This window comes from Manacus candei, unplaced genomic scaffold (genome assembly GCF_025592945.1).
Source record: "Manacus candei isolate 608988 ecotype Guabito, Panama unplaced genomic scaffold, ASM2559294v1 h1tg000033l, whole genome shotgun sequence".
NCBI classification, from domain to species: domain Eukaryota; kingdom Metazoa; phylum Chordata; class Aves; order Passeriformes; family Pipridae; genus Manacus; species Manacus candei.
In genome coordinates, this window is record NW_026138081.1 from 4,094,206 (window position 1) to 4,109,556 (window position 15,351).

The 15,351-nt window shown below is 45.4% G+C and overlaps 2 protein-coding genes across 2 annotated transcripts in view; one reads left to right on the forward strand and one right to left on the reverse strand.

The window, feature by feature from the left end:
- The window catches only part of ARG2 (arginase 2), a 19,344-nt gene extending 13,746 nt beyond the window's left edge, over window positions 1-5,598 (reverse strand). The window contains exons 1-2 of the mRNA XM_051791450.1: window positions 5,437-5,598; window positions 5,248-5,320 (exon numbers count right to left, since the gene is read on the reverse strand). Coding sequence (XP_051647410.1) covers window positions 5,248-5,320; window positions 5,437-5,553 — 190 coding nt within the window. The 5' untranslated portion in view covers window positions 5,554-5,598. The remainder of the gene's footprint in view (window positions 1-5,247; window positions 5,321-5,436) is intronic.
- Window positions 5,599-7,812: 2,214 nt separating this feature from the next.
- On the forward strand, window positions 7,813-14,984 carry PIGH (phosphatidylinositol glycan anchor biosynthesis class H). The gene is made up of 4 exons (XM_051791480.1): window positions 7,813-8,427; window positions 10,335-10,544; window positions 11,181-11,264; window positions 13,554-14,984. Exons 1-4 carry the CDS (start codon window positions 8,248-8,250, stop codon window positions 13,653-13,655), a joined length of 576 nt encoding a protein of 191 aa, XP_051647440.1. The 5' UTR covers window positions 7,813-8,247; the 3' UTR covers window positions 13,656-14,984.
- The last annotated feature ends 367 nt before the right edge of the window (window positions 14,985-15,351 follow it).

A 15,351-nucleotide genomic window follows, 5' to 3' on the forward strand; every position in this document is an offset into this window, starting at 1 on the left:
TGATAGTACTGACACCAGATGCAATCAGAAAAAAAAAAATACAAGCAGCAGCATTTCTTATCTCAGCAATGCAGAGATCTAACTAAACAACATGTTGCTTAAGTGCCAACAGTTGTTTAAAATTTTGTCTGTCTCCCATTTCAACTTTATCAACAGCAGAAAATGTGAGGACAGTCTAAAAGAGCCAGATCCTGATGCTATCTACACAATGAATTTAGACTTTATTGGAATTCTACAGATTAGAGATATTTGACTAATGTCTTTACAAGCCTAAAATACTGAGCTTTTAAGAGAAACAGTTGAGGTAAGAGCTAGTGCTAAACTAGAATCTAATCCAAGAACACTGCATTCCTGACAGATCTTGTTTCTAACATAAATGGGTCTTTGTCAAACTACAGACTGTAAATGCAATCTTAACTCAAATATAGGCAAGCAGAATAATACAAATATCAAATTCTTCAGGGATACAGGCAGCTCTTTAAACATATATTTACTGGATGGACTGATGAAAATTATTTTCCCAACAATGCAGCTGTAACTCTTGCCACTGCACATGTGCTGAATCCCAGTACCTGTATGCATAATTGGTACATAATCAAAAAACTGCTTATCTTCCTCCTAAACTCTTCACCCAAGAAGATTTAGGTGGAAAAAGAGGAGATATATGTAGAATAAGCTGCTTCATGATTTATTGTTAAGACTGAAACTAACCATATGGGCTATGTTGGTGAGACAGCAAAGTTGAATTCTATTTTTGGCAGCAGATGTCAATAGGAGTCCAATGGTTTTGGGCAAAGCAGGAGCATAACTCCAGTGACATGGGGATTAGCAGCTCCACTCCTCTTTTAAAGGAGGTTACTCCTTTCTGAGTCACTATACTGACCTCATGAAACCTATTGCTCCCAGAGAAGAACTTTTTCTGGTCAAACAAAAGAATAGTGAGATGACGGTCATTCTCTGTGACAAATCTAGTTCTACTCTATGTGTAAGCCACGTCTCTGCAGTCCACCAACTTGTCAAGCCAGCAACTCAGATCCAAACTTTGTTAATCAATTCTATAGTAATCCAAGCCTGACTAAACTCAGCAACCCAGCTGTATCCAGCTCTAAATAAAGAAAAAAAAATTTAATTCAACAATCAACAATAGTCAACATACAAGAATGAATACTTGGGAAGAAATCGTACTAAAGTTGTTCCCATGTTAGCAAGAGCAGAGGTGCTCTAAGTCACATCAGGTGCTACAGAAGACACAGCAGCTATCCATTATGTAAAAAAATTTGAGAAAGATCCTTCTTTCCTTCAAGTAAGAGGACTAGGCAACACTCTGGATTAAAGTTTGATTAGATACTCTACCTAATCTGCAGCAAACAGGAGAGGTCCAAGAAATTCTTACTTTAAAAAACTTCATACTTAGCACCTTCCATAGCTTAGGTCAAATGCATCTGTCACTTATCTTCCCCACTCCTTCCCACCAAAAGTCCAAGAGACTCCACATACTGCACCTATTTCTGTTTACTGTCAGAGCAATACACAGCCCTACACGCTTTTCTCCCCCATGCCAAGGAGTTATGGGTCTCTATTTCCACATAGCACTTTTACTTCTTTGGCAAGATGGAAGGGTCCTTTAAGGTGATAATATTTTAGTTTCCCTTAGGAGAAGAACAAAGCCAACAGACAAACATCACCAAGGTGAATAAAAATCCCCACAGGCATAGTCAGTTATATCTTAAATTATCCCTGCTAGACTTGCACACCCACTGTTTTTGGCTTGGGAGCTGGACTCCTGCTACAGTAACTCTCTCCCGAGTACACCTCCAGCTACTACCAACACGTAACAGTGTTCTCTCTGCTTCTAACAAGGGGATAAAAGTCAAGTTGGTGGCTCAGATTCATCTCTGACAGTCTGGTGCAGACTAATGATAACATCTGCCTCAGAGCTCCCTCCTCATATTTCAGCCTAAGCATAAACAAGCCATTCATAGGCAGTCACTACTTGAGGCTGTGAAGAAGTTACCATACCATGTAGGTATAGTCACACAGTCTTTCAAGGGAGGGATCCCCCTGCCCCCCAAAAACAGAATAGGAGCTCAGAACACTGCAATAAGACTGTGAAAGAACAGAAATTAGGATAGGGTGAAAGGAACAACAAAATTGCCTCCCAAATACACCAGCCAGTGAAATCAAAGCACAAAACAATGCAAAAAGAGGAAACAGAAATATCTCACCCTCTCTGATGTGGCTTGAGCACTATAAACTGAAGTCACTGAATCAGGCATACATGCATATGAAAAGCCATGTAGCTGCTCCATATTAAAAGTAACAAACACAGTGCATGCATCTCACTATCTGAATGCTACCTTTTAGAGGACACTCCAGAGCACATTCATTTTATACAGGTCGAATTGAACTTGAATTACAAATGGAAAATTAATAAATCAAACTTTAAAATTCCAGGCAAACAGAAGAGTCTGATCACCAGAAATCTCTTCCACTTGAAACAAGGCAAGAGCAATTTTGACAGTTACTGTTAATACAGAGTTTTCATTACAGGAACACTGCCTGTTTCCTCCCTCTCTACTTCTTTAGACTGCCCAGAATCCACCCTCGCTCTTCTACTGGGAAGCATCATTCCACATCTGACCTCACACCTGGTTCCAAACTTGTAATGACAAGGAAAATCAAAGTTATAGCATTCTCTCACATCCGAGGAGGGAATGAGGGCATGCAACAACAAACACTTTCCACATGCACACACACACACCATAGACCCTATGGTCACAAATGCTTCAAAATCAGCCAATTTGACAAAGACCTCTATCTTAGATAAATGTTATTTCTTTTTAGTGGAGAAACATGGTCTGCTGCAGTATAAGTTGCCTGTTCCTGGAAAACAATCAAGCTCTCATGAAAATTATTAACTCTTGTAACAAAAACAGATAAATAGAACATCCAAGTTAATAATGAGAATAATACTGTGGCTCCATTGCCTTCTTCAGAGTATGAGAAGAAAATTATAGTGTTAGAAAGACAAAGCAGCTAAAGTTTTACTGCCACTTCAGCATACCACAGGACTCCAAGTAACGGCACTATCATCACAGTACTACAGCCAAAGCTATGTTGCCAACCCAAGAAAGAAAAATAAACAGCCCCCACACAAACCCAAGCATTTGTTAAGTAAGTTTCCATGAACAATATATGTGTACAATAGAAAAGGCTACATGGTAGTGTCCTCCTTTATCTACCACCCTACCCTCAAGCAAATTGTTTTTGCTCTGTAAACCATTCCTCCGTGCATGCTGGTGACTGCCATTGTTTCAGGATGGGTCCTCACAGTAGAACCTGTTCTTTAAAGAGCTGCAGAGATTTAAGCAGCAGTAGACCAACCTCAGCTGACAAAAACAGACCAACCCTACCCCCGTGGAAGAACATGCCAGCAATAGGAAACTGCAATTGCAGAAGGAAGAAATTGTAAGGGAACAGCAACAAAGTATTTCCATGTGCATTACTGATTGATGAGCAAACAGTCTATAAGCAACTAAACAGTCAAAGTATTTTTCACCTTCCACTTTTGTTTTTTAGTTTAGCTTGCTTCATTTCTATCCCCACAACATTTTGTCACTGGAATCCAGAAGAAACTTGAATTCTCTTTTCTTTCTATCTTCTACAAGTTCCTTTGAAGTGAGCTTATGTCATGCAAATAAGAGGGCTTTTTCTCCTAGTTTTTAAATTTGTCGGGTTTTGTGGTTTGTTTTTTTTTTCTGCTAAAGAATTCTTACAAAATGGAAATATTAGCTCTGAACCACTTGAAAGAGAGCTCCAAGCCTTCCATTATAAAAGTCTGTTATTAATATGAAATAAACTGTTGCCTACAGTCTTATTTTGAGTAACATCCTCCTTTCAAATCTGGTAACTTGCTAGTTTTAAATAAACTCTAAGCTCAGTAACTATTCCAGTATATAAAACTTCTTTTAGATGCCCTCTTCAACATTTTCTGAGCTTATACATCATGCTCAGTAGAATTCAAATATTGCCAAGGACAGCATGTGTCTCTACTTTGCACAAAACAAGACAGGAAGAGAATGCCTACTCATCTCATTGCAAATTGGGACTTTTCAACTTGTGAATGACAAGATATGCAGGATAAGCCTACAGGATTTACCAGAATAAGGACTACACATAATAATTGCTTTTGTTTTAAAGAGATCTTAAAATTCAGAATAAAATCGCTAGAGGATTATTAGGATTATTATCTCTGTATGCATCTTAACTCCACTGACTAACCACACAGAGAGCAGATAACAGTTCTTTCTGTGTTCCAGCCCTGCAATCCATCTCCATCATACAGTTTTCAGTTAACACTTCTTAGGTTAAAGATTCTCCAAGACAGAGTTTGGCTTTACAAGTTTCTATCCCTCATGTCCTGTTTCTAATAAAATGTGATACAGTTTTCTGCAGGTCTCAGCTTGTAGAAGGATTAGATGGAGAAGCTGAATCACAAATAAGTGCATGGGTTTCCTTGCACAAAAAGACCAGAAACTCTCCATTCACAAAGTGGTATTTGCAAGTTTTCAAAGTAAAGCTGCAGGCAAGACCTCATACACAAAACTGCAGATTTCTCCACAAAGCTCTGAATTTCATCACCTGAAAGCATACAACCATTTTAGGAACAAGCTACGTAGCTGGTAAGGTACACGGGAGCGAAAAAAAAACCAACAACGAAAGAAAACCCAAAACCCCCCACCTATACAGTGTGAGAAACAGAGGATCTCGTCAGGGGTTACTTTGCTGGATGCACAGAGCGCACACAGCGTTTCGAACGGCCTCTGGCTTCTCCAGCTTTCCCGGGGTCACCACGGGAACAGCACACGCCCCGTGTGCCGGTGCAGCGCTCGCTGTGCGGCACAGCCGCTCCCGGCTCCCCGCTGCTCCCGAGCGGCCGGAGCGCATCGCTCGGGGAGCCGGAGCATCGGCCTCTCTTTGTTCTGGGGGACCCCGCGAGGCCCCGGCGCGACTCCGCCGGGTGCGGAATGCGACAAAGCCTCTCCCTCCCGGCACCGCGGCCAGGCTGCGGGCATCGCCGGCCCCAGGGCACGGCGGGTTCCGGGGGGGACTGGAAGCGGGACCCGTCTCCCCGCACCCCGCAGCGAGCGGCTGAGTCACGCTTTCCCGAAAGGGGAGGGGGACGATGCCGGCATCCCCGCAGTCCCCGCCGCCACCCTCGCCCCGCCGCGCCGCGCGGTGCCTCACCGAGCCCGGCCAGCCGCTCCACCAGCCCCGCGGCGCGGAGGGTCGCGGGGCCGTGGTCCACTCCCCGCCGCTTCTGCGAGACAAAGAGAAGGGGAACGCGTCAGACAGCGCTGCCTGCAGCCAGGCGCCCCCCGCCCCGCGATGCCCGGCGATGCCCGGCGATGCCCCGCGATGCCCGGCGATGCCCACCTGCCCCCGGGACAGCGGCGCTCCCACCAGCGCCACGGAGCGCGCGCGCCGGGGCGGCTGCGGCGCCGCGTCCGCCCGCGTGCGCAGGAGCCGCGCGAGGCCGCCGCGCAGGGACATGGCGCGCGCTGCCCACCGGTGCCGGGCGATGCTGCCGCGCGCCGCTCGCGCGCCGCTCCTTTCACCGTGCCCCCCCGCGCCGCGCGCGCCGCGGCCCCGCCCCCCACACCCCCGCGCCGCCCGGCCAACGGCAGCGCGCGCGCCCGGAGGTGTGTCCCGCCCCCCGCCGCGGCGCACGCGGCTCGTCCTGCTCCTCCTGCTGCTCCTCCTGCTGATCCCGGGGTTTTTCCACTCCCCGCCGCCTCATCCCGCTGCCGGTGCGGGCAGGGCTGCCAGGCCCCCGCGGGGAGGCGGTGCCTTTGGCTCCTCCCGCAGCCCCATCGGTGGGGCAGGTGCGGTACCGGCGCCCCTCGCGCTGCCGGGGGTCAGGCAGGGAGCGGGGCAGGGGGCACCCGCCGCGAGGGCTCGGAGCGTAAGCGGGATCTCGGCCACGCAGAACTCCCGAGAGCCTTCGTGCGGGAACGCTGCTCCCTGACTTTAGGGAAGGAAAAGCGGGGTGACGCTCCTCATCTGATGACCTTGATAGCACAGTGAGAGCCACCTCTCCAGCACCTGCCTCGAGTATCTCGTCTCGGGGGGTCGTGGCCTGAGACGATTCTCGAGTCTGAAAGCTCCAACTGTTCCTATTCACAGCATATTTGAAGGATAGTTAACAAATTATTTCAAAACGAGTAAAGGCCCTTGCTTTTCCCTTTTGTGACAAGGCAACAGGCCTCCCACTGACAAATGAGCAGTCTTATGTACACACTTGAAAGAAAAGCTGACAGTGTTCATGAGATGACTGGGCACAAACGTGGTTAAACTGGGACTTGCCACTGATACAAAAAAAAAAAAATCCAAGCAAACTTTTGCTTTTTCCTCTTAAGATTTCCAAGTCCTCTCCTTGCCTCTGCATCTCAGTAATTCCCCATGTGTTGTCGCTATTGTGAATTACCATTACGACTCCTCCAGGAGCTCATGTTTCTTTTCCCTTCTATCAATGACCTTGCTCTTCACACTGCTTTTACGTCTTCTACCCTGTACTCTGATTTCTCTTTCCCCTTCTCCCTGTCCCCATCTCTGAGGCTGTCATACCAGAGCTTATTTATTTCAGTCCTTCTCATCTTTCTTCCCTCTTCTAAAAACTTATAACACTGTTTTCAATTTATTACTTTTTTCCCCTTTCACTCCATTCATCAACTTCTTTCACCCTCTTTTGAACTTCAACATTTTCTCCTTCATTTCTGCAGTTCCTTGCCTGCTGTTATTTTTTCCCCCTCCAGGTCAGTTCACCTTTCTTCTTCAGAGTTCCAGACCATCCTTCCATCTGGTCTCTTGTGTCACAGTGAGATCCTGGACATACGGCATGAGTGCCCCACTAATGCCAACCATCACCCACTCCTCCAGACCAAACAAAGACCTTCGTAGTAATTCTTTAATGCCCCTTGGTTTCTCATGTCTGTTAAAGACTCCTTTGCTGCCTCTACAAGAACAAGTTAATAGGTTTATATATATAGTATCTACCCAAGATCTCTGAAGATATTGTGAATGAAGAAAATTGCTCACAGAAAGATGGCACCTGCAATTAAAGCTAAGACTCGCTCCAAAACCACGAGAGAAGGGAAATAATAAAAAGACCAAGGGAGTCAGGATGGCAGTTTGGAAGTTACAGAGGTGTAGCTTTATATCACTGCCAGGTAAGTCACATGAAGTAATAACTGAAATGCATTATAGAGAACACAATACAAAGACTCATTAAGTCTGTGTACGCAAAGCCAAGTCTCCAATTCATTATGTACTTGGCAAGGAACCAGAAAACACTGCTTTAAACTTTGAAAAAAAATTACTGAAAAAAAACACTCAAAAGAGCTTGTAGCTAAGCATGGTACAGACAAGAAAATACATTTATGTAGTCACAAATGGTAAAGATGAATGGGGGAAAGAGAATCTTCTGGAGAAGGTTGCGAGGAAACCTCATAGCAACTTTCCGGTATCTGAAGCAGGCCTATAGGGAAGCTGGAGAGGGACTCTGTCAGGAACTGTAGTGATGGGACAAGGAGTAATGGGTACAAACCTCAAAAGGGGAAATTTAAATTAGATATTAGGAAGAAATTTTTTACTGTGGGGGTGGTGAGACACTGGAACAGGTTGCCTGGGGAGGTTGTGGATGCCCCATCCCTGGCAGTGTTCCAAGGCCAGAGTGGATAAGACCCTGAGCAACCTGGTCTAGTGAAAGGTGTCCCTGCTCATGGCAGGAGGGTTGGAACTCCATGATCTTTAAACTCCATTCCAACCCCTTAACATTCTATTATTCTATGAAAGCCTCCGTCTCTTCATCGCGGCAAGAGACACACACAGCACCACTAAAACCTGTGTCCTTTAACACTGATATTCAAAAAACAGAGGGAAGCGGGCAGTGAATTATCAACATGTGCAAAGCGCGGAACCTTCTGATGTCACCGGGGTTAAGGAAAGACGCCTAGCGAGCCTCAACCAAGCGAGACAAACCCTCGGCACCACCCCGGAGGCAGAGGGGGGCCGGGCGCGGCGGGGCGGGCGCTGCTCGGGAGGCGGCCGGGGAGAGTGCCGGGCCTGGAGGGCTTCCCTCGGCTCAGGCTCCTCCCGCACGGCCGCGGTAACTCCGCGGGGCCAGGCCCGGCGGGATCGGCCCCGCCCGCCGCTCTGGGGCCACGGCCGCGGCTCCGCCTTCCCGCCATGGCGGAGGAGCAGCGGTTCCGCTCGGCCTGTGGGGCGCCCATCGCGCTGCGGCGCCGCCAGCACAGCGCGTCCTGCCGGGAGCTGGCCGTGCGCGGGCCCCGCCTGCAGCTCCGCTCGCTCAGCGCCGCCACCTCCGCCGTCTGGCTGGCGGCCTACGGGCTGTTCGCGCTAAGCGAGGTACCGACCCCTGCTCGCCGCCCTCGGACCCCTCCGCGGATCAGGCACCGAGCGGTGACCCGGCTGCACCCCGGAGCCGCCGTCCCGCTGGCACACCGGGGCGGTCAGGGGCACCCGGGGGCCTTGGCGGCCGCGTGTGTCCCCAGATCCCGCCGGGCCGGGGGAGCCGCGCAGCCTTCCCCGAGCGGCGCCCGGAAGATGGAGGGCGGCCGGAGAGGGTGGGAACGCGGTCATCCCGTTTCCTGGGCATTCCCCCGCGCCCTGGGAACGCCTGGCGTGATGGTTGCGTGATGAGAAGGAGAGAGCTGTTGCCAGCCTGAGGGCCGCAGGCTGCCACCCGCCAGCCTCTAGGGGCTTCTCGAGTGCCTCTTGGTTTGTAGCCTCTTGATAGATAGGTACATGTCCGAATGGGTGCTGAGTGATGCCTGGCGCATGCGTGTGAGTCCACGCAACTAGTAATGGCTATTTGAAGAAAGAAGTTGTGGGAATCTGGAATAAAGGATGTATTGAAGAAGGTGATTGTTAATTCCCAAAAGGAATTTTCCAGAGTGACTCAGAGAGCACTGCACTGTGAATGTCATCACATTTCACAGCTGAGGGAAAGATGTTGGCGGTACAGATTTCAAAAGCTGCTGATATCTGAGCTAATACCTTTGGATTTATCAAAAACTGGACCCAGTCCAGTTATCTCCAGACTGAAGTCGGTAGCTTGACCAGAGAAGTTGGTCACTTTGACCTGTGCTTCGACTGTTGCACATTTTTTCAGTAATCTTTTCCAAGCAATGAAGACAGAGATTGCAATGTGAGTCAGTTAGCAGGCATCAGATATGAAAAGATGGTTTGTGTTCCTCTTCCTGGAAGAGAATCTCTGTTCCAGTTTCATATTTTACAAAAGCGTACACCCCAGCCAGTGATTACCACCCCCTCTCCTCCTGCTTGTCTGAACACTGCTTATGCAGCCTATATGCAAGTGACTGCAATTCTTCCTTTCATTAGGAACCAGATCAGAAAGTCTGAAGGTGTCTCTCTCTTTGTGTGGATTTCGGTGTCTGTAGTTCATGACGGGTTTTTTTTCCATGATAACAAACTTTTGGAGTCCTGTATGTTTTCCAAATCTATGGCTTCCTTAGCTCACATAGTGGCCCAGCTTGAGTGGTAGGGCTGTGCAGTTCTGGTCCTTCAGGAAGTGTCAGTTAGAACTTCGATTCATATATATGTGGCCTGGAGCTCTCTAAAACATGTCCCAGAAATAGATTGTAGGTTGCAGACCTTGAGAATTTATTACAAAGTCTTCAGATGACTTACTGGTGACTATAGTTTCATCAGTTATATATTAAAATGTAACAGAAATCCCGAGATTGCAGCATGCAAAAGACATTTGCCCTGAGACAAAGTACAGGGGAGTGCAAATGTTCTTTAGATTGGTGTTTAAGGCAGGAAGAGAGTGAGGTTTGAACAAGTTTAGACTTGCAGTTCATAAGAAGAAAACCACCAGGGCAGTGGTTTTTCCTGGAGGAGGGTTCTTCCCCTTTGAGAATCCACCTTCCGTTCTTTCACAACACTTCTTTGTCAATGACATCATCCCTATAGACATTGGTATTATACACAGTCATTGATACAACTAGCTTGTGTTGGTTGAGATTTCTGCACTAAATTTACGAGAGAATAGAATTTTCTCACAGTTTTCAGTTTCAATTCCCAATTCTTTCAGTCCATACTGTGAAGACTGATTTAAATCTCATTACATGTGTCAGCCAGCCCAGTGGATAAAAGGGCTGACTCCACTTAAAATTGCTTAGTAACTGTAGCTTTAATGTTTTAATTTACTGTGCAATTCTACTTTCTCTAAAGCTATGTTCAATTAATTGTAAGACTAGACCTCTGCCTTTGCTTGGCTTGTGTTACAGAATAGTGTGGTGCTTTCTGCTGCAATCTTCATCTCACTGATTGGCCTGATCATATACCTGCACTTCGTCAAAATTGACCAGGAATCCCTGTTGGTCATTGGCTCACTCGGCATTCAGGTGACTTCATCCTACGCTTCAGGAAAAGAGAGCACAACCTTCATTGAGATGGGTCAGGTGAAGGATGTGGTTATCAACGAAGCCATCCATATGGTAATGATACACAGCCTTTCTTCTTGTCTCTGTAGGCACACTCACATCCATTGTATTTTCATGAGCATGGTTTACCAGAGCAATTAAACACAGCACCATCCATAGCTTTACTGACATCAGGAACTTTGTTTCAGATTTTCCGCTTTATTTTCTGATCTGTTTTCTCACCTTTAAAGGAGAACTCAAACCAAAGGAAAAATCTCAAAAAGCCAAATCCATCCCTTAGACAATGCCACTGACATTGAGCTAATGATTTTAGTTCTTTACGTTATGCTGTTCTCACAAATCCTGATGGCCAACTCTGTATGTAGTCAAGACAGAGATGAGGAGGTAGAAGACACAAATGATGATTTTTCCCATTGCTGGGGTTTTCTGCAAAGCTCCTGTAGAGGAGCAGACCTTACCCTTCCAGCATATGCGTGTTCTTTTCAGGTTAAAAATTTAATAGAAAAAAACCACAGGTAAAGTTATTTTTTTATTGTGTGAAAACTATAGATATAAATTGGTAGACTTGACTGTGGCCTGGGATGATTGGCTTTCAGCTCAGTGAGTTGAAACAGTTCCTCTTTCTGTGCTAACTCCAGGCAGTTTGATAGCTTTTTCAAACTCCAATGATTGTGTCTGTTTGTCTTGTAGCAAAAAGTTATCTACTACCTGTGTATCCTCCTCCAGGACCCTGAAGATCCTCAGGGAGTATCTGAGGTTGTGCCACTCTTTCAGGTGAGTTTGACTGACTGGTGGAAAAATCCAGATCTGTGGTCTGTGTGTGCACACCAGTTGTCCAAGCATATCTTTATTCCACTACAGATGGCTGATTACAGTTGCCTTTCCCTGGCTGGGCTGTCAGGGTGGGTGGTATTAGAAGCCTCATAGAACTATGTCCTGGGGATGTTTTTTTCATTTGTTCTCAATTCAAAGAACAGGGAGTTGTGTCAATCTGAACCCAGCCAGGAGTTTGCATGAACTAAAAGTCTTTGGCTTATGTAGGGTACTGAGGACTCATACAGCTTTCTGTGTAGTCCTGTGCTCAGTGTTACCATCCTTTATTCTATAATTTACTGTGCAATTTTAATTTTACTTTCTCTAAAGCTGTTTCAAATAATTGCAAGACCAGAGGTCTGCCTTTGTTTGGCTTGTGTTACAGAATAGTATGGTGCTTTCTGCTACGATCTTCATCCCACCGACTGGCCTATGGCACTGTGCTGCAGTTGATTTTTCTCTCAGCTCGGTGTGCCAAAAGTGTTCATAAAGCCTCCTTGGCATTGGAATGACTTCCCCTCTCTTATACATTGACAAAGATCACAGGACAAGCCGTGACCAATTTGCTTAATGTATAATAACTTGTTTGTGTTACCGTTACCCTGTTTCCCCTTTCTCTTCTCTTGCTAACTTATTCTGACTGTTCATAATCCCATTTTTGGGATGGAATTTCTTTGTGTGTGTTCATGCCTAACACAAGAATGCCCTGAACCGTGAGTGGTGGTAAGCAGTACAGAGGTACCTCACTTTTTAGACCACTGAGCTGTATAGCCCTCTCTGTCCTCAATTCATCTACTGTTAGTGACTGTCATTTTGTAATCTACATACAGTTTATGACTGGATACAGTTAGTCTTCTTCTAAAAACTTACAGGTATAAATAGGCTATTCCATTGATTCCTACTGCTAACTCAGTCCCACAATTGTAAAGACTATATTACTAAGAGTAATATAAATTAAATATTTCCCACATAAACAAGGGAAAGAAGGGATTTGCTGGAAATCAACAACAAATAAATTCCAGAGAGCTGCATTCAGGAACCTGGTTTTAGATATGCTCATTTCCAGCTTCAGAGAGGCTACCTGGCATCTGTATAGTTTCTTTTTTTTTTTATCTCAACTCTGAACAGTTTTATTTTCATGGAAACATCTTAGTACTGCTAGAGTTGACTCCACCAGCAAAGGAGGTACAGAACTGTGGTAGTTTGCGAGTCAGTACCTGTCTGTAATTCTTACTTTAACGTGCAAGTTAGTATGTTACTTAGTTTTGAAGAAGCAATGATTATGTGGCTGTATTGTGTCACCTTCATTAGGTTCATGTAAGTTATGTCAGCCTTAAGAAATACAGTTTCCCGTGTCACTGAGCCCAGGGCCCTTCTGCACTGAATTGACCTTTTGTTCTCTTAAGAAACACTTGCAAGGAGGCATTTGATGGACTTTACACAGTAATGCTGTTTCGGGAGCTCAGAAGTCATGGGATCATAGGGACTGTGGAACTGTGAAACTTTCACCTCCTTGCTGGTTTTAATCTAGTGCAGTTTAGAATTGATGAAAAATTATTATCCTTTGACCACCACTTGCTGTTTGTGTAAAATTAATTTATGTTTTCAGTTAACCTTCCATTGTCCTTATGTTGACAGTACTAGCAGAGGCCAAGGGTCAGATGTCTAAACTCCCTGTCCTGAAGGTGGATTTTTCAGGGTGGAGGTCTTCTAGGATGGTAGATCCAAAATGGAAGTAGATGGAAATCTGCTGTTCATTAGTTTCTAGAGGGAGTATGGCCTAACAGATAGGGTCATGTGTGGGAAAGTGTGGATGTTCTTCCATGCTGTCACTGTGAACTGTGAGCTGAGAAAGGAGTGGCTTTCAGATTTGGTGAGAGATTCAGGCTAACTGCAGAATGGTGCTGCATGTCTTGACCTGACAACTTTAGGGACTGGTGTTTTTCATCACAGAGCAGGTATGGCTTATGGAATGACTTTGCATTCCTGCATCACCAGCTTACATCAGACACCTCCTGGAGTCTGGATTATTTCTCAATGAACATGTACCAGTCTCCATTGACTTGATGTGAGAAAGCTCACGAGCTACAGGTGTCTTACTGTTGCACTCCGTACACATACACACTTCTGCTAGCTTTGTCGGCTGTCTCCACATTCCTACCTCTGCCTGTCTCACTAGTGGGAAGTTACAAGCTTTCCTGTTCTTTTACAGCCAGCCCAGAACCTGATTCTCTGTTGTTTGACTTCTAGAGCTCCAAGCCACGTCTGGACTGCTTGATAGAAGTGTATAAAAGTTGTCAAGAAATCCTGGAGCAGAGGAAGACAGCTCCACAGTCAAGTGGAATAAAATAGCTGAAAAAAAACCCAAACAAGGGAGCAGACTTCCAGCAGAACTCAGAGGGACCCATGGAAAAGCAAGCAAAACCACCCCATGGCTTTCATTTATTAGATGAGTAGAAAGTGGTGCAGTGATGTTAGGGCTAAAGGCCTGCACAGCTTCATAGAATTGTTAGAGAAAATGTCAGCTCAAGCACAGAAGTGAACCTTGAAATCCTCTGCTATGAAGACAAGTGAGCAGAACTTTTTAGGCTTAGACAGAAAAGAATTACGGAGAAATGGGGCAGAGGGAGACAAAAAAATGCATTGATTGTTTACTTTTTTGTGCATCTGAAAATTATGCTAAAATCATAATGTAACTTTGGCTGGACTGCCAAAAAGATGCATTCTTTGGTTCCTATTTAACCCTTTGTTTAAAAAAACCACTCTAAATACCAAAGCTGTTGTGTAGGCTGGGATGGCAAATTACCGATCACAGGAGAATTTCATAAGGACAATTACAGAAAATGAAAACATACTGTTGCACTCAGTTATGTTTAATGAAATAAACATAAAAGAGCAGACTTACCTCTTCAGGGATCTGCTTGAAAGAGTCCCATGGGATGGGGTCCTAGAGGCAAGAGGGGTCCAAGAAAGCTGACTGATAATTAAGGATCATTTCTTCTAAGCTCAAGAACAATCCATCCCAATGAGCAGGAAGTTGAGCAGAAATGCCAGGAAGCCTGCATGGATGAACAAGTTGCTCCTGGCAAAACTTGAACACAAAAATGAAGTATACAGAATGTGGAATTAGGGACAGGTAACTTAGGAGGAATACAGCAACACTATTCAAGATGTGGTTAGGACAGTTAAAGACTGTCTGGGGATTAATCTGTTGAGGGATGTCAAAAGCAACAAGGATGGCTTCAGTAAGTACTTAAGTATCAAAAGGAATACAGGGAAAATGTGAACCCATTGCTGAATGGGGCAGAGACCTGGTGACACAGAACATGGAAAAGATGTGGCATTAAAAGGGCCACATCAATTACTCCAAGAATATGAGGCAGCTTGGAGGCAGATGTGTTGTTGAAAATCATGGTAATGACAATGTGAATAAAGCTTTATTGATCTGTGCTCTTGGGAGTAACTTAAAGTTGGGAAATTCTTCTTTGTTGATAAGCTAAAAGTCACTGTAACCCTTAGCTGGTATTCTTCTCTCTTTTTTTTTTTTTTCCCATGACTCCTTAGAAATATAACTGAGCTAAACCCACAAGTTGGCAGGAGCCTGGGGTCATGCTTCATTTGCATACAATGCTGTATTGTGCTTGTCTGCATTATCTGTAAATAAAACGTGTGTCAACATACCATCATGCAATAGGGTAGAGATAAGGTGATTTGGTTTTCTACGCCATGCAATAGGGTAGAGATAAGGTGATTTGGTTTTTTTTCCCGTGGTGCCATGAGGTTTGAAAGACACAGGTTAGCTCATGTCACAGGAAGTATTCTGGTTGTCCAGGTGAAAGGCAGCAGCTTGGGGATGTGCCACTGGCTTTTGTGTCAGAAAATAAATGATGTCTCAACAGAATGAACGGAGTCTTAGGCTTAAGAGTGTGCAGTGAATGCTGACTATGCTATAAAAATGCCATGAAGTCCTCAGAATGTGCACTGAAGAAATTACCAAGAAGCTGTGTCACAGGAGGAAGTCTGAAAGATTGCTTTAGCAATCTTTTGA

Coding starts and splice junctions, on each gene's coding strand:
- PIGH (XM_051791480.1), top strand. CDS start 8,248: ATGGCGGAGGAGCAGCGGTTCCGCTCGGCCTGTGGGGCGCCCATCGCG. Junction 10,545..11,180: donor TCAACGAAGCCATCCATATG/GTAATGATACAC, acceptor TTTGTCTTGTAG/CAAAAAGTTATCTACTACCT. Junction 11,265..13,553: donor AGGTTGTGCCACTCTTTCAG/GTGAGTTTGACT, acceptor TTTGACTTCTAG/AGCTCCAAGCCACGTCTGGA.